Source organism: Sciurus vulgaris, assembly GCF_902686455.1.
Source record: "Sciurus vulgaris genome assembly, chromosome: 3".
NCBI lineage: Eukaryota > Metazoa > Chordata > Mammalia > Rodentia > Sciuridae > Sciurus > Sciurus vulgaris.
Window position 1 is genome coordinate 46284198 of NC_136463.1, and position 25577 is coordinate 46309774.

Here is a 25577-nt window from a genome sequence, read left to right on the forward strand (position 1 = left end):
TAGGGTAATGATGTCAGTCTCATTCCACCATCTTTCCCACTCCCATGCAGCTTCCCCTCCCCTCCCCCCTCTCTGCCCATCCAGAGTTCCTCCATTCTTCCCTTGCCTTCCCCGCCCCCCCCATTATGAATCAGCATTTACATATCAGAGAAAACATTTGACATTTGGTTTTTTGGATTGGCTTATTTTACTTAGCATGGTATTCTCCAGTCCCATTCATTTACCTGCAAATGCCATAATTTTCTCCTTTAAGGTAGGTAATATCCCATTGTGTGTATATACCACAGTTTCTTTATCCATTCATTATTTGAAGGGCATTTAGGTTGGTTCCACAATCTAGCTATTATGAATTGAGCTACTATAAACATTGGTGTGCTACATCATTTTAAGTCCTTTGGGTATAAACCAAGGACTGGCATAGCTGGGTCAAATGATGGGTTCATTCCAAGTTTTCTAGGGAATCTCCATACTCCAGAGTGGTCGTACTAATTTGCGATCCCCCCCCCCATCAGTGTATGAATGTCTCTTTTTCCCCCCACATCCTTGTTAAGACTTAATGTTGTTTGTATTCTTGATCATTGCCATTCTGACTAAAGTGAGATGAAATCTTAGAGTAATTTTGATTTACATTTCTCTAATTACTAGAGATGTTGAACTTTTTTTATATATTTGTTGATTTATCATATATGTTCTTCTGTGAAGTGTCTGCTTAATGCCTTAGCACATTTTGATTGTGTATCTTCTTCTGTGAAGTGTCTGCTGTTTCTTAGCCCGTTTGTTGATTAGGTTATTTGTTTTTATGGTGTTAAGTTTTTTGAGTTCTTTATATATCCTGGAGATTAGTGTTTTATCTGATGTGTATTTGGTAAAGATTTTCTCCCACTCTTTCTTCATGTTATTGATTGTTTCTTTTGCTGAGAAGTTTCAGTTTGGAGCTATTCCATTTATTGATTCTTGATTTTTTTTCTTGCACTTTAGGAGTTTTGTTAAGGAAGTCAAGTCCTAAGCCAACATGATGAAGATTTGGGCCTACTTTTTCTTCGGTTAGATACAGGGTCTCTGGTCTAATTCCTTGGTCCTTGATCCATTTTGAGTTGTTTTGTGCAGGGTGAGAAACAGGGGTTTGTTTTCGTCGGCTTTTTTATTTTTTATTTTTATTTATTTATTTATTTATTTGTTTGTTTTTGCTGCTGTGACTAAATGATCTGACCAGCACAGTTATAGAGGAGGAAAGGTTTATTTGAAGGCTCACTGTTTCAGAGGTCTTAGTCCATATAAGGTTGGCTCCATTCCTTGGGGCTCGAGGTGAGAACGAACATCATGGTGGAAGAGCGTGGCAGAGGGAAGCAGCTTTCATCATCATGAGGCAGAGAGAGAGAGAGAGAGAGAGAGACAGAGAGATAGAGACTTCACACTTCAGATACAAAATATGTATTCCATAGCCATGCCCTAATTCACACCTCTTCAGCTACACACTACCCTACTACCCTACCACTTCAATTAATCCCATTAGCGATTACTTCACTGATGGGGTTAAGACTCTTATAACCCAATCATTTCTCATTCATTTACGTACATGTGAGATTTTGGGGGATACCTCACATCCAAACCATTAACAGGGTTTAATTTCATTTTGTTGCATATGGATTTCCAGTTTTCCCAGCACCATTTGTTGAAGAAGTTATCTTTTCTCTGAAGTACATTTTTTGGCACCTTTGTCCAGTATAAGATAACTATTTCTGTGGAATTTTCTCTGTGTCAGAATTCTATGTGTGCCATTGGTCTACATGTCTATTTTGGTGCCAGTACCATTTGGTTTTTGTTACTATTGCTCTGTGATATAGGTTAAGATCTGGTACTGTGATGTCCCCTGCTTCTGTTTCTTGCTAAGGATTGCTTTGGCTTTTCTAGGTCTCTTATTTTTCCAGATGAATTTCATAATTGCTTTCTCTATTTCTATGAGGAAAGACATTTGATTTTAATTGGAATTGCATTAATGCTTTTGGTAGTATGACTGTTTTGACAATATTAATTCTGCCTATCCAAGAACATGGGCAATCTTTCCATCTTCTAAGGCCTTTAATTTCTTTCTTTAGTGTTCTGTGGCTCTCATTGTAGAGGTCTTTGACCTCTGTTGTTATATTAATTCCCAAGCTTTTTTTTTTTTTTTTTTTTGAGGCTATTGTGAATGGGGTAGTTTTCCTAATTTCTCTATCAGAGGATATATCACTTGTGAGTAGAAATAAATTAGATTTATGGGTGTTGATTTTATATCCTGCTATTGCTGAATTAATTTATTCTAGAAGTTCTAGAAGTTTTCTGGTGCAATTTTTTGGATCCTCTAAATATAGAATCATGTGGTCTGCAAATAGTGACAATTTAAGTTCCTCTTTTCCTATTTGTATCCTTTGCATTTCTTTTGTCTGTCTAGATGCTCTGGCTAGAGTTTCAAGAAGTGGTGAGAGAGGGCATCCCTGTCTTGTTCCAGTTTTTAGAGGAAATGCTTTCAAACTGAAAGATAAACTATCTCCATTTAGAATGATGTTGATTTTGGGCTTAGCATAGATAGCTTTTACAATGTTGAGGTATGTTCTTCCTATTCACATTATTTCTAGTGTTTTGAGCATAAAAGGGTGCTATATTTTATCAAATGCTTTTTCTGCATCTATTGAAATAATCATGATTCTTTCTTAACTTTAAGTCTATTGATGTGATGAATTAAATTTATTGATTTCTGGATGTTGAACCACCCTTGCATCCCTGGGATGAATCCCACTTGATTATGGTGCACTAACTTTTAATATGAGTTTGTATGAGATTTGTCAGAATTCTAAGAACTTTTGCATCTATGTTCATCAGGGATATTGGTCTGAAGTTTTCTTTCCTTGATGTGTCTGTGTCTGCTTTTGGTTTCTGGGTGATACAGCTTCATAAAATGAGTTTTAAAGGGTTCCCTCTTTTTCTATTTTTTGGAATACTTTGAGGCGTATTGGTATTAGTTCTTCTTTGTAGGTCTTGTAAAACTCAGCTAAGAATTCATCTCTCCTTGGGCTATTCTTGGTAGGCTTTGATGATGCCTTCTATTTCATTACTTGAAATTGATCTATTTAAATTGTGTATGTCCTCCTGGTTCAGTTTGGGTAGTTCATATGTCTCTAATTATTTGTCCATGTCTTCATGGTTTTCTGTTTTGGGAGTACAAATTTTCAAAATCATCTCTAATTATCTGTGTATTTCAGTAGTTTCCATCGTGGAATTTTTTTTTTCACCATGAATTTTAGTAATCTGAGTTTTCTCTCTCCTCATCTTTGTTAGTGTGACTATGGGTTTATCAGTATTACTTATTTTCTCAAACAGTGAACCAACTTTTGTCAATTTTTTCAGTTTTGTTTATTTGAATTTCTTTGAGTTCAGCTCTGATTTCATTATGTTCATTATCAGGGTGATTCTAGCTTGTGGAGAAATTAGACCTTCATGACTTCTACATTAAAATAACAAGACAATAATAAGAGGACCTGCCTGGTTTAAATACTGAAGGAAACTGGGAGGAAATAAATGATTAAGATCAAAACATATTAACGAGTTGGGAAACCAAGATGTGTTTACATGCACATTTATAGCAGAAAGGTGAGCAGTCTCATCATGGGTTGATCTTCAGCAAAAACTTGAGTTCATCACAAGTTGCACTTTCCTTACAAAGGAAGAAGGGACTAGCAGACATATAGGAGATGAGGCGTGAGTTAGGAGACCCAAGTACAGATCCAAGAGCATGCAGTTCCTCCAGGCAGGGAAGGATCATTAAAGACACACCAGACAGCACCGTACACCCATCAGGCTGTCTGCTTTCACAATGTGCTCACAGGACCAGCCTTGGTGGAAAGCAGTGTGGCAGCATCTAGGAAAATGAAAAATGCAAATATTCCCAGGAAACTCTTCACATGGAAAAAAAAACCCTAAAATATCAGTAAGTTCAAGTGTGATTGTGGAGCATTGTGTCAAAAGCTGGCAGCAAGTTCTTCTATCAACAGAGAACATATGTTCACATGCATGTAGCACATTGCTAATGTTGATATCAGCTAGAATAAGGAAGGGATTCAAGTTGAGGAATTGCCTTGGGAGGATTGACCCCCAACACCCTGGAGTGGGAATAGAAGATTCAGTAAAGTGACTGTGAAAAGACCCCATTTGTTGTTGTATTTTTCCCGCCCTGGCATCTGCTGAGCCATTGGTATTATTGGCTTTGTTTAGTCAATTTTCCATGGTTGTTAGAAATACCTGAGATAAGGCAAGTTACAAAGAAAGAAAGTTGTTTTGGTTGATGATTTCAGAGGTTTCAGTTCATGGTCATTTGATCCTGAGGATTTTGCAGTACATTGTGGCAGGAACAAGTACAGAGGAAGGTGCTCACATTATGATAACCAGGAGGCAAAAGAGAAAGAGGCTCCTGGAGGTCCTAATCTCCCCTTCATTTGCACCCTCCTAGTGACCCACCTTTTTCCAGTTAGGACTCCCTGTTAGTGGTGCAATTTTGGTGTAAGTGCTGATATTATCTCAAACTGAAAGGGTTAAAACACTTGGGTGGGCGATCCAAGATGGTGGACTAGAGGGTGACTGCGTCTCCATTCACTCCAGAACCCAGGATTCAAGAAGGGGAGGCATTGAGAGACTCATACTAAAATAGAGCCATGGGGTGAGTCTCTCCCACCAGATGAAGCTCGACCTGGGTGGCAGGCCCGGATAGGGGCAGCTTATCAGAGCAGGGCAGGGCAGCTAGAGTCTTCCCCAGTTAGCCCTGCTCTCCGGCGGTGGGCTCCTCCCACACAGCCAGCTTCTTGGAGCAGGCCACCCAGTGAGAGCCTTTCTGCACAGAACCAGCTTCAAGTCCCACCAGCGGCGAGCTCTGGCTCACAGGCAGCGTCAGGGACCAGGAGAGGGCATCCAGGGACTTCCCCAAGCAGCCCAGCTCCCTCCAGTGGGAGACACCTTTCATGCCAGCTTCTCAGAGCAGATGGCCCAGTGATAGCCTTTCTGCACACAGCCAGCTCCAAGCCCTGGAACCAGTAGCGGACTAGGGGCAGCTTTCTTCGGAACCACTGCATTATCAAGTTCCTCTAAGACTTCAGGCTACTGAAGGCTGGGAGGTAATACACTGGAAATCTACAGGGACACTATAGCGAATAGAGGAAATCTGCAATATCTCAGAGTCCCACTCACATCTGACCAATATGAGAAAACAAGGGAAGAAAATATCCCAAACAAACCTAGATACTATATCAATAAAACCCAGTGACAGCACAGCAGAAGAAATGTCAGAAAGGGAGTTCAGAATGTACATAATTAAAACAATCAGGGAAGCAAACGAGGAGATGAAAGAGCAAATGCAGGCATTGAAGGATGAGATGAAAGAGCAAATGCAGGCACTAAATGATAATCAACAGTTAAAAGAGCAAATACAGGAAGCAAGAGATCATTTCAATAAAGAGTTAGAGATACTGAAAAAAAAAAAAAAAAACAAATCCTTGAAATGAAGGAAACAATAAACCAAATTAAAAACTCCATAGAAAGCATAACCAATAGGATAGAACACCTGGAAGACAGAACCTCAGACATTGAAGACAAAATATTTAATCTTAAAAACAAAGTTGACCAGAGAAGATGGTAAGAAATCAAACAGAATCTACAAGAATTATGGGATATCATCAAAAGGCCAAATTTAAGAATTATTGGGATTGAGGAAGGCTTAGAGAAACAATCCAAAGGAATGAACAATCTATTCAATGAAATAATATCAGAAAATTTCCCAAATCTGAAGAATGAAATGGAAAACCAAGTACAAGAGTCTTATAGGACTCCAAATATACAAAACTAAAACAGATACACACCAAGGCACATTATTATGAAAATACCTAACATACAAAATAAAGACAGAATTTTAAAGGCCGCAAGAGAAAAGAATCAAATTACATTCAGGGGAGAAACCAATAAGAATATCAGCAGATTGTTCAATCCAGATCCTAAAAGCTAGAAGGGCCTGGAACAACGTTTACCAAGCCCCGAAAGAAAATGGATGCCAACCGAGAATCTTATACCCAGCAAAACTTACTTTCAGATTTGACAACAAAATAAGATCCTTCCATGATAAACAAAAGCTAAAGGAATTTACAAAAAGAAAGCCGGCATTACAGAACATTCTCAGCAAAATATTCCATGAGGAAGAGATGAAAAACAACGATGCAAATCAGCAATGGGAGGAACTAGCCTAAAGAAATAGCCAAATGAAGGAGAAACCAAATCATGTCAAAAAACAAAAATGAGTCAAATGACTGGGAATACAAATCATATCACGATAATAACCCTGAATGTCAATGGCCTGAACTGATTAATCAAAAGACATAGACTGGCAGATTGGATTAAAAAGAAAAATCCAACAATATGCTGCCTGCAAGAGACTCATCTCATAGAAAGAGATACCCATAGACTAAAGGTGAAAGGATGGGGAAAAACATACCATGCACACGGACACAGCAAAAAAGCTAGAGTATCCATCCTCATTTCAGATAATGTGAACTTCAAGCCAAAAGTAGTCAGAAGGGATAAAGAAGGACATTACATACTGCTTAAGGGAAGCATAAATCAGCAAGACATAACAATCATAAATATCTATGCCCCGAACATTGGCTCATCCATGTACGTCAAACAAATCCTTCTCAATTCCAGAAATCAAATAGACCACAACACAATAATACTAGGCGATTTTAACACACCTCTTTTACCGCTGGATAGATCTTCCAAACAAAAACTGAATAAAGAAACCATAGATCTCAATAACTCAATCAACAATTTAGACTTAACAGACATATGTACAATATACCATCCAACAAAGAATGAATACACTTTCTTCTCAGCAGCACATGGATCCTTCTCTAAAATAGACCATGTCTTATGCCACAAAGCTACTGTTAGCAAATACAAGAAGATAGAGATACGACCTTGTACTCTATCAGATCATAATGGATTGAAATTAGAAATAAATGACAGAATAAAAAACAGAAACTTCTCCAATACCTGGAGATTAAATAATACACTATTATATGATGAATGAACAGAAGACATCAGGAGGGAAATAAACAAATTCTTAGAAGTAAAGGAGAACAAAGACAAATCATATCAAAATCTCTGGGACACTATGAAAGCAGTACTTAGAGGAAGATTTATTTCATGGGGCCCATTCAACAAAAGAAGTAGAAATCAACAAATAAAAGACTTAACACTACAGCTCAAAGCCCTAGAAAAAGAAGAGCAGACCAACACTAAAAATAGTAGAAGACAGGAAATAGTTAAAAATCAGAGCCGAAATCAACGAAATTGAAACAAAGGAAACAATCGAAAAAATTAACAAAATAAATAGTTCGTTCTTTGAAAAATAAACAAAATAGATAAACCTTTAGCCACACTAACAAAGAGAAAGGGGGATAAAACTCAAATTACTAAAATTCGGAATGAACAAGGAAATATCACAACAGACACAAGTGAAATACAAAACATAATTAGAAGCAATTTTGAAAATCTGTACTCCAACAAAACAGAAAACCTCGAAGACATCAACAAGTTTCTAGAGACATGAATTACCTAAACTGAACGAGGAGGACATACACAACTTAAATAAATCAATTTCAAGCAATGAAATAGAAGAGGTCATCAAAAGCCTACCAACAAAGAAAAGTCTAGGACCAGATGGGTTCTCAGCCGAGTTCCACAAAACCTTTAAAGAAGAGCTCATTCCAATACTTCTCAAAGTATTCCATAAAATAGAAGAGGAAGGAACCCTCCCAAACTCATTCTATGAAGCCAATGTCACCCTGATACCCTAAACCAGACAGAGACACATTGAGGAAAGAAAATTTCAGACCAATATCCTTAATGAACATCAATGCAAAAATTCTCAACAAAATCTTAGCAAATCACATACAAAAATATATTAAAAAGATAGTGCACCACGATCAAGTGGGTTTTGTCCCAGGGATGCAAGGTTGGTTCAACATCTGGAAATCAATAAATGTCATTCACCATATCAACAGACTTAAAGTTAAGAATCACATGATTATTTCAATAGATGCAGAAAAAGCATTTGATAAAATACAGCATCCCTTTTGTGCTCAAAACACTAGAAAAAATTGGGGTAGTGGGAACATTCCTTAACATTGTAAAGGCCATCTAAGCTAAGCCCATGGCCAATATCATTCTAAATGGTGAAAAACTGAAAGCATTCCCCCTAAAAACTGGAACAAGGCAGGGATGTCCTCTTTCACCACTTCTATTCAACATCGTTCTTGAAACTCTAGCCAGAGCAATTAGACAAACCAAAGAAATTAAAGGGATATGAATTGGAAAAGAAGAACTCTAAAGTATCCCTGTTCGCTGATAACATGATTATATATTTAGAGGAACCTGGAAATTCCACCAGAAAACTTTTAGAACTCATAAGTGAATTCAGTAAAGTAGCAGGTTACAAGATCAATGTTCATAAATCCAATGCATTTTTATATATAAGTGATGAATTTTCAGAAAGGGAAATTAGGAAAACTACCCCATTCACAATAGCATCGAAAAAAATAAAATACTTGGGAATCAAGCTCACAAAAGAGGTGAAAGACCTCTACAATGAGAACTACAGAACATTAAAGAAAAAAATTAAAGAAAACCTTAGAAGATGGAAAGATCTCCCATGTTCTTAGATAGGCAGAATTAATATTTTCAAAATGGCCATACTACCTAAAAGTGCTATACAGATTCAATGCAATTCCAATTAAAATCCCAATGATGTACCTTACAGAAATAGAGCAAGCAATTATGAAATTCATCTGGAAGAATAAAAAACCCAGAATAACTAAAGCAATCCTCAGTAGAAAGAGCAAAGCAGGGGGTATCGCAATACCAGATCTTCAACTATTCTACAAAGCAATAGTAACAAAAATAGCATGGTTTTGGTACCAAAATAGACAGGTAGATCAATGGTGCAGAATAGAGGACATGGACACAAACCCAAAGAAATACAATTTTCTCATACTAGACAAAGGTGCCAAAAATATGTAATGGAGAAAAGATAGCCTGTTCAACAAATGGTGCTGGGAAAACTGGAAAACCATATGCAATAGAATGAAATTAAACCCCTGTCTCTCACCCTGCACAAAACTCAACATAACATGGATCAAGGACCCCAGAATCAGACCAGAGATCCTGCATCTTATACAAGAAAAAGTAGGTCCAAATCTTCAACTAGTTGGCTTAGGATCAGACTTTCTTAACAGGACTCCCATAGCACAAGAAATAAAAGCAAGAATCAACAACTGGGATAGAGTCAAACTAAAAAGCTTTCTCTCAGCAAAGGAAACTATCAGTAATGTGAAGGGAGAGCCTACAGAGTGGGAGAATATCTTTGCCACTCATAATTCAGATAGAGCGCTAATTTCCAGAATCTATAAAGAACTCAAAAAACTCTACACCAAGAATACAAATAATCCAATCAACAAATGGGCTAAGGATATGAACAGACACTTCACAGAATAAGATCTACAAGCAATCAACAGATATATGAAAAAATGTTCACCATCTCTAGTAATAAGAGAAATGCAAATCAAAACTACCCTAAGATTCCATCTCACCCCAATTCAAATGGTGATTATGAAGAACACAAGCAACAATAGGTGTTGGAGAGGATGTGGGGAAAAAGGTACACTCATACATTGCTGGTGGGGTTGCAAATTAGTGCAGCCACTCTGGAAAGCAGTATGGAGATTCCTCAGAAAGCTTGGAATGGAACCACCATTTGACCCAGCTATCCCACTCCTTGGCCTATACCCAAAGGGCTTAAAATCAGCATACTACAGAGATACAGCCACATCAATGTTCATAGCTGCTGAATTCACCATAGCCAGATTGTGGAACCAGCCTAGATGTCCTTCAATTGATGAATGGATAAAGAAACTGTGATGTATATATACAATGGAATATTACTCCGCCATGAAGAATGATAAAATTATGGCATTTACAGGCAAATGGATGAAATTGGAGAATATCATACTAAGTGAGATAAGCCAATCTCAAAAACCTAAAGGACAAATGATCTCGCTGATATTTGGGTTAGGGGTAAGGAGGGTGGAAAGAATGGAGGAAGGATGGACTGTATAGAGGGAAAAGAGGGGTGAGAGGGGTGGGGGAAGGGAAAAAAATAACAGAATGAATCAAACATTACCCTATGTAAATTTATGATTACACAAATGGTATGCCTTGACACCATGTACAAATAGAGAAACAACATGTATTCCATTTGTTTACAATAAAAAAAAAAAAAAAAAACACTTGGGCATTTGGGGGGCATTTATCCAAACCATAGCATTGGCACTGTCCACAGTGGCGTCCACAGACCACCATGGAAAGTCATCACCTGCCAGATCCCCTCTCAGAACCATGAACCTTCCCATTGTGTTGTGCATGTTTTTATTTGTTTTTGTTTGTTATACAAGCAGTGAGAAGAACTTCGGGAAACAGAGGAGGATTCCTGAGATGCTGATGTTGAGGAAGGAGCAAAGTATGTATGAGCAAAAGCTTGAGCTAAAACATTTGTGTCCCTTTTCTGCTTCCGTGTTAATTGACATCTAGGTGATTGTTGCAAAGAAATAAGTTTCCATTTTTGGAGTGCATTTCTTGAGTCATGAGGATGCATTTGTTTATTGTGATCCAGGGTGGGGTGCTCAAACCCAGGCAGATCAGCATTGGCAACCAAAGCATGTCCTGGTGCCTTCTGGCATGCTTGGCTGTGCCCCCACCCACATCAGCAGGGGGTAGTGGGTGGCGGGGTGTATAGTTGTTGGGGTCCAGGCAGCACCTCAGGTGGGCCGGGCATTCCTGCTGCCAGGTGTCTGGTGCCTAACTCATGGTGATATGCCCTTTGCCACACTCTTTCAGCAGGTAATCTTTTGGCACCATCCTGGCACTGCCTACTCCCTGTGTTCTGCCCAGTGGGCTGCCCTTAGTCTTTTAAAAAATGTGTTCTTTTTATATGTACATGACAGTAGAGTGACATATGGACATATTATCTACACATGGGATATAAGTTACTCTAGGATCCTATTCTTGTGGTTGTGCATGTGGAGTTACACTGGGTGTGTATCCACATATAAGAATAGGAAAGCTTTGTCTGATTCATTCTCTTTCCTATTCTCATTCCCCCTCCCTTCCCTTCATTCCCCTTTGTCTAATCCAATGAGCTTCTGTTCTTCCCTTCCCCACCCTCTCTCATTGTGGCTTTGCGTGCACATACCAGAGAGGACATTCAGCCTTTGAATTTTGGGTTTGGCTTATTTCACTTAGCGTGACAGTCTCCAGTTCCATCCATTTACCAGCAGATTCCTTAATTTCATTCTCCTTTAGGGCTGTGTGATATTCCATTGTGTTTATGTATTACATTTTCTTTATCCATGCATCTGTTGAAGGGCAGCTAGGTTGGTTCCATAGCTTGGCTATAGTGAATTGTGCTGCTATAAACGTTGATGTGGCTGCATCACTGTAGTATGCTGATATTAAGTCCTTTGTGTATACACCGAGGAGTAGGATAACTGGGTCAAATGGTGGTTCCATTTCAAGTTTTCTGAGGAATCTCCACTCCGCTTTCCAAAGTGGTTGCACCAATTTGCAGTCCCACCAGCAATGCATGAGTGAACTTTTCCTCCCACATTCTTGCCAACATTTATTGTTACTTGTATTCTTGATGATTGCCATCCTGAGGTGGAGTGAGGTGGAATCTCAGTGTAGCTTTAACTTGCATTTTTCTCATTGCTAGAGATGTTGAACATTTTTTCATACATTTGTTCACCATTGGTATTTCTTTTGTGAAGTGCTTGTTAACTTCCTTTGCCCATTTATTGATTTGGTTATTTGGGGTATTTTTGGCATTAAGTTTTTTGAGGTCTGTGTATATTCTGGAGATCAATGCTTTTTCTGAAGTGCAGGTGGGAAAATTTTTCTCCCATCCTGTAGGTTCTCTCTTCACGTTCTTGATCATTTGCTCTGCTCTTTAGTTTGATACCATCCCCTTCACTGATGTTGATTTTTTGTCTTGTGCTTCAGGAGTCTTATTGAGGAAGTTGATTCCTAAGCCTACATTATGGAGAGGTGGGCCTACTTTTTCGTCTAGTAGGTGCAGGGTCTCTGGTCTGATGCCTCAGTACTTGAACCAATTTTGAGTTAAGTTTTGTGCAGGATGAGAGATAGGGGTTCAATTTAATCCTACTGCATATGGATTTCTAGTTTTCTCAGCACCATTTGTTAAAGAGGCTATCTTTTCTGCAACATATGTTGATGGCACCTTAGTCTAGTGTGAGATAACTATATTTATGTGGGTGTGTCTCTGTGTCTTCTATGCTGTTCCATTGGTGTTCATGTCTGTTTTGGTGCCAACTGCGGTGCCCTTTTGTTACTGTAGCTCTGCAGTATAATTTGAGGTCTCTTATTGAGATGTCTCCTGCTTCACTTTTCTCACTAAGGATTGCTTTGACTATACTGGGCCTCTTATTTTTCCTAATGAATTCTGTGACTACTTTTTCTATTTTTAAGAAGAATATTATTTGAATTTTACTAGGAATTGCATTAAATCTGTATAGCACTTTCGGTAGTATGGCTGTTTTGACAATATTAATCTGCCTATCCAAGTATGTGGAGATCTTTCCATCTTCTGAGGTCTTCTTTAATTTATTTCTTTCGTGTTCTGTACTTTTCATTGTAGAGCTCTTTCACCTTTCACCAAGGTGTTTTTTTTTTTTTTTTTTTTTTCCTATTGTGAAAGGAATAGCTTTCTTGATTTTTCTTTCAGCTGCTTCATCATTGGTTTATGGGAACACAATTGATTTATGGGTGATAATTTATGTCCTACTACTTTGGTGAATTTATTTATGGGTTCTAGAAACTTTCATGTGTAGTTTTTCACTCTTCCAAATACAGAATCATTGATTTCTAGGAGGGGGTCCACCGTGGTCAGAAGTGATGTGCATCAGGGAGAAGCCAAGTTCAGCATCTCTGTCCCCACTCCCTCTTTCCCTTGGTAAAAAGGAATAGTCTGAGCCCTTCTTTTCCTGGTATCCCTTAATTTCTTTCCTTTGTCTAATTGCTCTGGCTAGTTCTCAAGGATATGTAGAGTAAGGGTGGTGAAAGAGGGCATCCCTGTCTTGTACCAGTTTTCAACGAGAATGCTTTGTTTTTCTCCATTTAGTACAGTGGTGACATTGGGTTTAGCATAGATAGCTTTTATAGTGTTTTGAGGTAGTTTTTCTAGTGTTTTCAACATGAATGGATGCTACATTTTGTCAACTGCTTTTTCTGCCTCTATTGAAATAATCATATGATTCTCGTCTTGAATCCTCTTGATGTGATGATTTATGTTTATTGATTTCCATATATTGAACCATCCTTGCATCCCTGGAGTGAACCTTACTTGATCATGGTGCACATCTCATGATGGGGATTAAATTTCAACATGAGTCTTAGAATGAGAAAAGTATGTTTAATCCATAGCTCCTGTCCCCAGAGAACTCTGCTCCGCACACTTCATACAGACTCTGTGTCACACACAGTTCTGTCCTGTGAGAACAGGAAATGACACTGGGGGCCCAGGATTCACCCTGTGAACTCCCATTCCTCCTGCCAGCCCTGTCCTTGGGTGACAGTGACAGGACACCAGACTCACAATCTCCCATCACTCACTCCTATCTCTGCTCCCTGGTACCCACACTCAGAAGGAAAGGCATGTGACTGCACAGGAGCACTACATTGTGGTATGGCCTGGATGGATATGTCATTGGCTGACTGACATCACCGATTTGTGCCACCTCATAAATACTCTGATGTTTCTGAGGCAGTGTCAGAACTAGCATAGGACCTTTGTAGGAATCTGTCTTTGGGGTCATCCTGAGTCTGTGGTCCTTGAGAGCTTGGATACAGCCCAAAACGTAGCTCTCATTCTGTGGCCAGAGGCCATCCACGTCCATGGGAAGTCAGGATACAGAACGTATTGCTCTCTTAACTATGATTGGTTCCTTCTCATGAAAACCCTGATGATTCCCCTGTAGTGACTGAACCAGTACAGCACCCTGTTCCATATATTGCGCCTTTGTGCTGTCCTGAGGCTGGGGCCTGGGGGAGAGCAGTGTGGCAGCAGAGACTGCTTGGATGTGGGGTGTCCTGATTATTTGTCATCAAGGAATTCAAAGGTAACGAACGTCTTTCTCAGTAGCGCCTGTCTAAATGAGCTGGAAAGGTGGCTGTTGCTGGAATGTGGGTGCCTGGATACTGGGGTGCCCAGTTCTGCTTGGCTCTATCACCATTGAATTGAAGACAATCCTTAGTACAAATAAAACAAAAATAAAAATTTTAGATCTATTTGGGATTTACCATTCAAAGAAAATTCAAACTCAAACAGTCCCTTCCAATGTTAGTAGTCAAACAGAAGTCAGACTGCACTGATGTGAAAGAGCCAAAGAGGTGAATGACAGGGAGAGAATGATGAGTGTTTCTGAGGACTAGTATGAGGGAGAGGGGGAGCAGGTGGGTATGGGTACCAGATACAGGTTGAAGGGAGGCACTTAAAGCCAAGGAGCTGAACTCATTTTAAAAATAGTCTTAAATTTTAAAGGAAATTAGTTTTAATAAAAACAGAAAATCCAAAAGGAAGAAAAAATCAAAGGGAGGAGAGGGAAAGGGCAGCTGTGGGTGGGAGCAGGTGCAAGGGGTTGCTCAGAGGGCAGTGCTGTCTGTGGGGCCACTAGGAGCCACAGGCCTGAAGCTGCTGCTGAAGGTGTTTCTGAGGCTGGCGCTCTCTCAGTTGGTGGAGGTGATAATGGACATTGAGCTGGAGTTTCCTGTCTTTTCCTTCATCCTGACCTACTTATCTTTACAGTCTACTGTGAGTGTGTATGATTCTAAGTGCTTCATTATTTTGCTTGGCTTGTTGTGGATGTTACCATCAGTGACGTCTCTGCGTACTCTTTTGTTCAGCCCTGGTGTTGAGATCCACCTGCCTAATGACATGGAGCTGGACACTGTTGTTTTCACTGCCGGATGTGTTCCCTGGTGTAACTGTTCCAGAGTTGATTTACCTTTTCTCCAGGCATTGCAGATAAGAGTTGCAACCCCGCCCCCCACCCTGATTCCAAATAACTGCTTTGAACCAAAGGGTTTAGGTTTGAGGTCAGGTTCAGCTACTGAGCAAGAACCTGTCTCAAAATGAAGAAGAAAAAGGACCATGGGGGATCACCCACAGTAAGTAAAAAACTATAAAACTTAGACCCTTATGGCATTTCCCCTCCTAAGGAAACTTAATTAGTCCCTTCCACAATGACGTGGCCAAGGAGAAATGAGACTGCACTGGTTGGAAAACTGCAGACTAGGCCATGAGAGAGGCTAAGGGGTTGCTGGGGACTAGCTGGAGGGGATGGGAAGAGAGGGAGTGGGTATGGATACCGAATTCCACAAGTGTTTCTGCATTTACATAGTGGTGATCAGTGCTCAGTTTAGAGACCGTACTTAATGCCAATAATGTGAGTCTTTTAAAAACAAGAAAATATTTTAATTTTCTAAAAACCTAGTAATACACAAAGAAATAAACACAGAAAATAATAAGAAGGAATAAAGAAAGGGCAGGGGGGAGGAATGGAGGATCTGGGTCGTTCTCAGTAAGCAGTGCCTCCTGAAGGGCCAGCAGGAGGTTTTGGACTGCACTGGCCATCGTGGGTGTTTCCAGCCCCAGGTTTCCCTCAGGTGGTGGAGGTGGTGGAAGTTGAGGTAGAGTTTCCACGAGTATGGGAGGGGGGCCTGCAGCTGCCAGAGGAGCAAAGGTCAACAAAGTCCCCATATTCCTTGCAGGGACAAAGTATTTCCCACTGCCTTGCACACAGTTCCACACAGAGACCCAGCCCTGGGCATTGTCCCCAGAATGCATGCAGATAGTGACAACTCTGCTGTCATTGTTCCTGCCCCACCCCAGTTTCTGGAAGATCTGCTCTGCATGTCCAGCCCCATCCCTTTCCGACATGCTCACACCCCCCACCTTAGTCCTGCTCACCCTCATCCTCTTCCTCCATGGGCTCCAGGTTGTTTCTCAGGGCTGGGACCCTGGGGCCTTGGTCCTCCATGTTGGGGCCAGTCTCGCTGACCTGGCTGTGGATATCACCAAGTGGATAGTGAAGCAAGTGCAAGCCCAGGAGTGAGGAGACCACCCAGGAGGGATGGAGGGCGGCAGCAGGAGAGGCTTGGCCTTTCCTCCCATGAGGTCAGTCTTGGTGGCACCACATTGCTTGGAGGAGCAGGCTGAGGCTCAGAGAGGTGCAGGGCCAGTTCCAGGTGTTAGAGCTGTATGTGACCTGGGCAGTGCTTACCTTTGCAACATCATGTCGAACTTGTGTTCGGTGGTAGAACACGACATGGTTGACATGGAGGACGCTGAGTCATGGAGGAAGTCTGACTCAGGGGTCTGCAGCAGGCTGTCCATAGAGTTTTCCTGCAAGACACATGCAGGGCTGGTGTCATCCACCTGTGTAGCCACCTGTGCCAGTGGGTTGGGGCATGGAGGAGACAGAGTCAGTGCCAAAGTGTGACCCACCAGAAGTGTCTGGGGATGGAGTTGAGGGAAGTATTCAAAGCTGTTAGGGGCTTGTCCCAGAGGGGACCGGAGGGCCCCAGCAGAACAATGGCTGGGAGAGTTGAAGGAGGAATTGCCCAGGGAATAGTTAGAAGCCTGAGCAGCTTCAGGCTGGTGTGTTAGCTGGCAAGAGGTGGCAGCTCCCTGCATGGGGAGCATTATCCCTCGAGTCCCAGCAGAACATGGCCTCTGGAGAGGAGAAAACAGGCTGATCCCAGACAGGAGGCTCTGTGTGTGGGGACACCCAGGACATGGTTCTCTGTGGCGCAGTTGACATGAGTCCAGGAGGGATGTGGTCCAGGTGTCACAGCACTGAAAGGCATGGGTTTGAGTCCAAGTTTCAACATCCACTATCTGCATGATGTTGAGAAAGTCATGTCCCCTCTCTGGGCTTCATGTCATCAGTCAAATGGAGGGAGTAACAGGACTCACTTCATGTGATTGTTTCATGTGATTACTTTGCACATAGCCTGGCACATAGAGTGTGCTTAATAAACGATAGCTAAATTTCGGTGTTACATTGATCATTCATTTGTTAATTCTTTCAACAAATATGCATGAGGTACTTGCCATGTACCAGATGGTAATATGGACAGGGTAAATCCCAGGTTGGACCAGTATTAAATCCCTACCCTGGAAGAACTTACTTATAAGTGAGGAAAACAGTAAAAAATGATAGCTATTCTTAGTAGTCCTATAAACAGTGAGTACCACACTACTGCTGCTAAAATGAAACCAGTATGTAGTCCTAAAGCAACAGTAGGTACTTTTTGGGACCTGGTAGTAAATTTTCTTCCATCCTCACAGACACCTTGGCAGCTCATAAGAAAACGTGTTTATCTTGAAAGCAGCTGTCAGAGATAGCATGCATGGGGCTGAGCTGGTGCAAAGACCCCATTTCTCAAATTCAGCTTTCTACACTGAATTATTTAAAAGGAAACCTTATTAAGCAGCATTCCAGCTTGGTGTCATCCATCTTCCGAAAGTAATTCAGTGGTCCTTGGTGGTTGATGATTTATGGGACAGGGACCACAAGGAGGTTTTTTTTGTATCACAGCCTATATTTTATCAATGACCAGCAACCTGCTGGCTGGGGCCAGAAGCAGTAGGCTCTTTGTTGAATCTTGTTAACCCCAATCATGGCTGCAGCCAGCTCCTCTGTTGGGCAGATGAAAGTCTTGATCATTCTAGGTTGGGAGCTCTAGCTATTAAAAGTAGAGCTACCCTGCCTTGAGTGTTCTGTCTTCTCTAGAAAGCTGATTTTAAGCCTCCAACCCTAATTTGATCAGTTCCACAGTCTTGTGAGGGGAGAGCAGGTTATCTGTGTTTTGCCAGTGAAAAGCCAAAGCTTAGAGGTGGTTACTTATCTCACGCCTAGACTGAGTAAGGCAAGGGCAGTGCCTGGTCACTTGCAAGGAAGCCTTGGGTGTCTGCTGTCTCAGGTGTCCTGGTGTTAGCCTTGTGTCATGGATGCCTTGTTCTTAGTGTGCCAAGGCAGTCTTCATGAAGCCAGGACTTGGTTCTCTCATGCATGACTTCATTTGCAGCACCTAGTACTCAGCCAGGAACAGAGTTAGGTGCTCAGTAAATAGGTTTAATGAATGAAGGGTGCCTGGACCTTTGAATATGTTGTTGTCTGTTCCTGAAATGCTCTTTCCATCCTGGTACTATGCTAACCCCTAGTTGTCCTTAGGTCATAGCTTAGATGTCCTCTTATGCCAGTCAATGTCTAATCTGGAAAATAGAAATCATGACAATTTAATATAGGGAATTAGCTAAATACCTGTTGAAAGATGAAAGAGGAAAGTGGGAACACTGAGTAACACATAGTAACTGCACTGGGTTAGTTCATATTTCTGCAGAACAATACACACACACGCGCACAGACACACACACAAAAGCAAAACTGGATTCTTAATCCAAACAACATTCACTATCTCATCTTTTCTGTGGGCCTGGAAGCTGGGCATGGCTTCACTGAATCCTCTGCCTCAGGATGCTTCACAAAGCAACCATTGAGGGTCAGCTGAGGCCTGTAGTCTCATCCAGGGTCTCAACCTGGGGAAGGATCTGTTTCCAAGCTCACTCAAGCAGTCCTTGGCAGTCCCTTGTAGGATGCTTGGACTGGAGAATTTAGTTTATCATTGTCATTGCCTGGAGGACTCCCTCAGTTCCTTGAGGTGGGCATCTCCATGGGGAAGTTCACAACATGGCACCAGCTTCATCAGAGCATGTGAGCAAGAGAAAAGCCATGTTCGAGGCCACAGTGTCATTACTGAGTCTCAGAAGTCACATCACCTCTGCTAGTAGGAGTGAGTCAGAAAGTCCATCCTTCTGCCCCAGGAATGGGAATTACATATGGACATGAACCAGGAATGGCCAGGGACAAGGCTATTCCAGAGGCCGCCCTTGATGGACAGAAAGAAGCTACTTATACAACATGACTGGAAGGACAAGGAAGAGGTTAGAGTTTTAGAATCTAATGTTTGAGGAGGGTCCCCATGGGGTGTGGCCCTTGCCAGCTGATACTCATAATTCTTACAAGGTACCATGAGGCTGTTTCTAGGAGTGTGAGGAGAGTACATGGGAACAGGAGCTGACTACTCTTTCTGGAACCATCTGGCACTGCCCAGGGTGCAGGGAGAGCCACCAGCAGCAATGGGAAGAGGGTTTAGACTTGAGCTTCTATTAAGGCTTGACTCACATCTCATCAAAATGCACATGGTGAAGTCCTCACTGCCAGTGTCTTAGAATGTGACAACATTTGGAAACAGGGTCATTGCTGATACAGAGGTGGATTTGGGTGGACCCAATCCAATGTGATGAGTGTCCTTACATAAAGGAGAAATTTGAGCAGAAACATGTGGCGAGAAGGACATGGGGACAGAAAGTCAGAGATCTGGGTGGCATTTCTACCAGCCCAGGATGCCAAGGGTTGCCAGCAACCCAACAGAAGCAGGGGAAGTCTTGAAACAGATTCTCTATTGCAGCCATCAGAAGGAACAACCCTGCCAACACTTAGATCTTGGATTTCCAGTCTCCAGAATTGTGAGACAGTAGATTTGTGTAGTTAAAGACCTCCACCAACTGTGGTACATAGTTGCCCCTTATCCATGATTTGGCTTTCTGTGGGTTCTGATACCTTGTCAACCATGGTCTGAACAATCCAGAAACAGTGTTTGTAAGTTTTAAATAACTTCTAGTACAGTCTATTATAATTGTTCTATTTTATTGTTGTTAATCTCATAATCTTAATATGCCTGATTTATAAATTAAACTTTATTATAGGTAGGTTATGTATAGAAGAAAAACACCCACACAGGGTTTGGTGCTATCTATGGTTTGGAGCCTTCTTGGGGCTTGGTAGTGGTGGTGGGGAGGCTACTGCACTTTGCTCTGGCTGCTCTGGGAATCTAACACAGCCTCCTTCAGCCTCGAGGTCATCTCTGTAACCATCCATCTTACAGAACTACCAAGGATGCTGGCAGTAGAGTTGCCGTCCAGCATGGCCATGAGGACAGAAAAGGATGGGTGAATGCTGAGCCAGGGTTGCATGAAGGCCAGCACACAGCCCTTGGGGGAAGCCCTTTTGTGACCCCCTCCACCCCCTCCACCCAGACCCTGTTGGGTCTCCCACCCTCCTTTATGTCCCTTTGTTCCCCTGCATCACCTTCTGTCAGGCTCCTGCCATATCTCTTTGACTGATTATCTGGGTCTGCCCCAGGCTATGTATGAGCTTCACCAGGCCAGGCACTGTGTCTTCAGTCCCAGGTGTGGTTTCTGGCACACAGTAGGTGGTTAGTTAATGGTCTTTGCATTGAATGAACAAATGCTGGCAGAAGCAGAGGAAGGGATGCTCCAGGCAGGGAGGTGATTTGAACAGCCCTCACTTATATGTGTGTCTCATTCAGTCCTGACACTTTTCCTGCATTCAGGTATTTAAATCTCCATTTTGCTTATGAGGAAACTGGAGATCAAAGAGAGTTAATGACTTGCCCAATGTCCCCTAGATGACAAGTGGCAGAGCTGGGGCTTAAGCCCCCTTTCAACTATTTAGTCTACTTTTCTCTCAGTTTTAGAGCCATCGTGTATTCAGAATTTAAATATCCCTGGAACTGGGTTAGATGCTCTCAGCATATCTCTGTCTCTGTCTGTATTTATATTAGCTACATTGTCATATAATCATCATTTCATAGAGCTTGCAGTGCTGGCAGAGAGCTAGAAATCAAACTGAATATTCCACCTAAATCCAGCCCTACTGTGCAGCCGGACAGCTGAAATACAACCAATGCCCCTCCGATAAGAGTGGATTAATAGATTGTTGATATATTTGATGATTTTCTTAATTGATGGCTTCTGCCATTATTAGTGGAGACTTTAGAGGGACTTTTATGATTATAAGACCCACAATAATTAGTCTTAAAGAAGAGTGTAGGTTCTAATGTTACTTGTCCTTTTACCAAGTTAAATAAGCACCTATGCTTTTAGTCAAACTTAAGAATTTATGTTGCAAATATTTAGCATGTATTATGTATTTGCACTGTGCTCACAGCTGTGTGGGATATGAAAGTAATGAAAGAATTTAGTATCATTTTGTTGAGCATCTGTTGTGTTCCAGGCACGCACTAAGTGCTTTGTGTTCATTCCATTTTACAGATGAGGAAACAAGCTGAGAGAAGCTGAAGGTCTTGCCCCAAGCTCACAGAGCTATGAGCTGTTAATGACTTTGGAGAGTGTGTTTTCCTCTGTGTGGCCACAGGTAGCAGTGGTTTTGTTGGAAGAATGGGGAGACTTGTGTCAATTTTCTTGAAGTTGATGCCATTTAAACTGGGCTTTGAAGTATGAATGAGAGTTCCAAAGTTGGAGAAAGAAGACACTCCACACAGAAGGAGCATCCCCTGCAAAGCACGTATGATTTACTCTGTATTTCCCCCACCTCTTCCTTTATCTATATCCACCACGTTGGGTTTTATTCAACATGAGGAACCAAGCAGTGGTGTCCACTGGGGAGGTTGCATATGGGAGATTTGATAAAGAGCAATTGGGGAAGATTTTCATATGCCTGTGGGATTTTCCCATGAGAGGATCCTGGTACAAATAATAATTTTTTCTTAATGGGGATCATGATGGTCCGATTATATTTATATTCTTTTGACTTTTAAACCATGATACAATTTCTAAGGGTTTCATAAATTGGTTTTTGCTTTTATAAAACAATTTGGAAAAATTGGGGTTTGCAGTCCATGTCTGTTAACTAGTGGTTGAGCTAGCCACTTGTTTTGTACACAAGTAGTGTCCCACCCTGAAGGAATGGGAATGGACGGGGATGGGTGGGGGAAGGCAGTTGCTTAAGTAGGATCCTGATGACAGCAGTGGAGACTTGCAAAGTAGCTTCCCTTTATGTCCCTCTCAAGGGTGGAAAAATTTGAATGTAAATGTGAAATAAAAATAGTTAATAGCTGAAAGTAAAGGATGAATGGGTGAATCATACAGTGAGATATGTAATATTATGTCAATACTTTGAATGAGTCTCAAAGCAAGTTATGCTGTTGTGTCTTACTTGGGTCCCAGCTGTTGCCTGGAAGAGTGAAGCCACATATGGCTGAGACCACTTCTGCCTTTAAAACCCAGGATCCAATGAAAGCTTGCAAACCTGAGTGGTCTTGCCCTGGGAGACATTTTGTACATTTGATATGATAATGAACTGGACTGATCATTAATGACACAGCAGGATGCTGTTAATCTTTTTTTTTTTTTTTGGTGAAAATGTAAAGCAGTTCTGCATGTTTTATTTTTCCCATATTTCATTGGTACATTATAGTTGTACATAATGATGGGATTTGTTGTTACATATTCATACCAGCACACAATATAACAATATAATTTGACAACAGTTTATTACTTTTCATGGTTGTGTTGTATTCCTAAGTGATTCCTCCCTCCCTCTCCACAGTCCAGCCCTTGGTGTCCCTTCTGGCATCCCTGGGATTTTTATGAGATTACTCACACGCCACCATTCTTCTCCTTTTTTTCCCCTCAAGCTTCTGCATTTGACACAAAACATATAACGCTTGATCTTCTGAGTTTGTCATATTTTAAGATAAGGGCCTCATAGTCCATCCTTTTTTCTGGAAGTGACATAGTTAGATCTTTCTCTATGACTGAATAAAACTCATGTTGTATATATACCACATTTTATTTATTATTCACCTGGTGATTGAAGCCTTGGCTGGTTCCATAGTTTGGCTCTTGTGAATTGTGCTGCTGTAAACATGGGTATGCATGTATCACTGTTGTAGCATGAGTTTGATTTTTCAGGATATATACTGAGGAGTGCTATAGCTGGTTCCATGCCTAGTCTTTTGAAGTCTCCATGCTGATGTCCTCTGTGGTTGTACTAATTGACCATCCCAGCAATAGTGAAAAAGTGTTTTTCTCCACATCCTCACCAGAATTTACTATTGTTTGTATTCTTGATGCCTGCCATTGTGGCTGGTGTGAGATGACATCTCTGAGGAGTTTTGATTTTCATTTCCCTGATTGCTAATGATGTTGAATTCTTTTCATATACTTGGGGTGGCAGAGTCCTTGACTCCTCTTATGAGGCCACATCTGCCATACCCTGTGGTTTGACCTTAGCCTTGTTGGTAACATCTTAATGTACTGATAATGCTGATCAAGTGCACTGAGAAGTAGAGTCAAAAACCTCTTGACACTATCCCCAACTCCCTCTCCCCAGTGTTACCCAAGAAAAAGAACCACGACCAAAGATCTGTGATAGAAAGGAGAAAGAAGCTGACTTGCCCACCCGTGAACTTCTGGGAGGGGTTCTCTGAATATTTGAACTTTGCCCAATGATAGGCTTACCTCTGGTGTTCATCATTCATCTGACCAAACGTGAATTTTTGGGGGGAATGACACAGGATTGTGTCCTGCCAGAATGAGCATCGTATTTTAAAATTAATTGTTAAACCTAGGCAAGGTGGTTCACACCTGTAATCCCAACTGCTCCATGGGCTACCACAGCAGGATCTTGAACTCGAGGCCATCTCCAGTTCCTTGCTATTTCAGCTGGGTCTGGAAGAAACAGTACCTGGCATTAGAGCATTGGATGTGCTAGGTAAAAGCACCCACAACTTTTAGAACTTTGACCTGTGGTATCCAAATGGGGTGCCCAGTGATTCTCTGTGAGCAGGGTATCACTGGTTATCTATCCCAGCAAATTCGCACAGGCCTTCACCTCCCATACTCTCCCCAGTCCTGTTCAGCATCAGCCTTAAAACTTGCCTGGTCAATGGGGTTCACCTGTTCATCTCAGTAATGTGCATATTTATATTGACACTCAGAGGTTGAGCTGTCTCTCTTACAGCCCATCTACATTGATTGCCTTTTGAATTGCAGAATGTTTTCCTTTGTCCCACTTAAAAAATTTGACTCCTGAGGGTGTGCCCCCACAGTATTAAACCTTTTTATGCCTGAAGGTCTAAGGGACACTCATCTGTGGTCTGTCTGTGTTGTTGCTTTTGTGTTGCCATTAGCAATCAGTCATTTCCTTTGTCGTTTCTGACATTTGTGTCTTAGATAAACATTTCCATCCCAAAGTTCTGGAGGCATTGTCTAGGGAGATTTTTTTTTTTTTTTTTTTTTCACGTAAGAACTTAGACCTATCTGGTGTGTTCCCTTCTAACCAAAGTTGAACTTAGCCAGCCCCTCCCAATACTGTGCAGCCAAATAGAAATCTGACTGCATTGATGTGGTAAATCCAGAATAGGCAAATCACATGCATAGATTGATGAGTGGTTGCTGGGGACTAGGAGGAGCTTAATGGGGCGGGACTTGACTGAGGAAAATGTTTTGAACCAGACAGTGGTGACAGTTGAACAATATTAAAAATACCCTGAACTCTGCCAGGCAAGGCGGGGCTCACATCTAATCCCAGTGACGGGAGGCTGAGGCACGAGGATTGAAAGTCCAAGGTCAGCCTCAGCAACTTAGTGAGACCCTGTCTCAAAATAAAAGAAATCAAAAGTAGCGAGGATGTGGCTTAGTTGTTAAGCACCCCTGGGTCCCAGGCAGAAAAAAAAAAAAAAAAAATGCAAGGAAGTAAATGTTTCAGAATGAGAAAAATACTAAATTTTATTTAAAATGAGTCAAAAATAAGCAAAAGAAATAAGAAAAGAAATAAAACGTAAGGGAGGATTGGGCTGCTCTGAGCATAGCAGGTCGGAGTTGGAGCTGAAGAGCTGGCACTGGCTGTGGAGCCTCTTGGAACTCACATCTGGAGCTGGTGTGAAGGGGTTTATGGCAGTGAGTCTCCCTCTGGTGCTCAACATGGTGATGGATCAGCAGCTGGAACTGCAGAAAGTGCTGGAGGTGGCTCTGCAACTGCAAGAGGAGAAAAGATCAGCAAATGTTCATGTTCCTTCTAGGCACAAGATAATGTCCACCTTCTCTCTGTGAAAGCTCCACACAAAAATGCAGCCTGGTGGAGTTCCCAGACTGCATCCAGCCAGTGATTGCTGTTTCTCATTGTCCCTGCCCCACCCACACTTCTGGAAGCTCTACACTGAGTACCCAGTCTGATCTCCATACATACTCACAGGCACCCACCCTAGTCCTCTCTCCTTCAGGGTCTGTGGACAGTGAGTGCTCCAGTAATTCCAGAAGGTGGCTTTGTGTCCCACATGTGGGCCTGGCATGTTGAGCTGGCTAATGTCCTGACCAGCTATGTAGTGTTCCAGACATGAGCCAAGGAGGGAGGAGACCACCTTAGGGGAATGTGGGTGGACAGCAGCATGAGAGGCCTGGCCTTTCTCCCTCACAGCTGTCCCAGACAACCCCGCCTGGGTGCACTGCTGGACCTCTGGAGAGAGAGGCCAGCCCCACCATA

General features: G+C 41.7%; 1 protein-coding gene and 1 long non-coding RNA gene across 5 annotated transcripts in view; one reads left to right on the plus strand and one right to left on the minus strand.

The window, feature by feature from the left end:
• Positions 1-21744, plus strand: part of LOC306656491 — a 40865-nt gene extending 19121 nt beyond the window's left edge. Inside the window, exon 4 of one of the 2 annotated variants that reach the window (XR_013762524.1) lies at positions 21344-21744. This is a non-coding gene — a long non-coding RNA (uncharacterized lncRNA). Of the gene's footprint in view, positions 1-15045; positions 15166-21343 lie in introns of those variants that run through there. The other variant, XR_013762525.1, reaches the window with a different exon arrangement.
• Positions 15551-16971, minus strand: LOC306658034 (uncharacterized protein). 3 transcript variants are annotated; one of them, XM_079134674.1, is made up of 4 exons: positions 16649-16971; positions 16425-16546; positions 16112-16206; positions 15551-15867 (listed from the first exon to the last, which is right to left on the minus strand). In XM_079134674.1, the coding sequence occupies exons 1-4, from the start codon at positions 16844-16846 to the stop codon at positions 15632-15634; spliced, it is 651 nt and encodes a 216-aa protein (XP_078990800.1). In that variant the 5' UTR covers positions 16847-16971; the 3' UTR covers positions 15551-15631. The 3 variants fall into 3 exon arrangements, with proteins under 3 accessions (XP_078990800.1, XP_078990799.1, XP_078990798.1); XM_079134673.1 differs by having other exon boundaries at positions 15551-15861; positions 16425-16971; XM_079134672.1 differs by having other exon boundaries at positions 16425-16971.
• Positions 21745-25577: the final 3833 nt, after the last annotated feature.

Coding starts and splice junctions, on each gene's coding strand:
- LOC306658034 (XM_079134672.1), bottom strand. CDS start 16,846: ATGCTCCCCATGCAGGGAGCTGCCACCTCTTGCCAGCTAACACACCAG. Junction 16,207..16,424: donor TTCGACATGATGTTGCAAAG/GTAAGCACTGCC, acceptor TGATATCCACAG/CCAGGTCAGCGAGACTGGCC. Junction 15,868..16,111: donor CATGGAGGAAGAGGATGAGG/GTGAGCAGGACT, acceptor CTCCTCTGGCAG/CTGCAGGCCCCCCTCCCATA.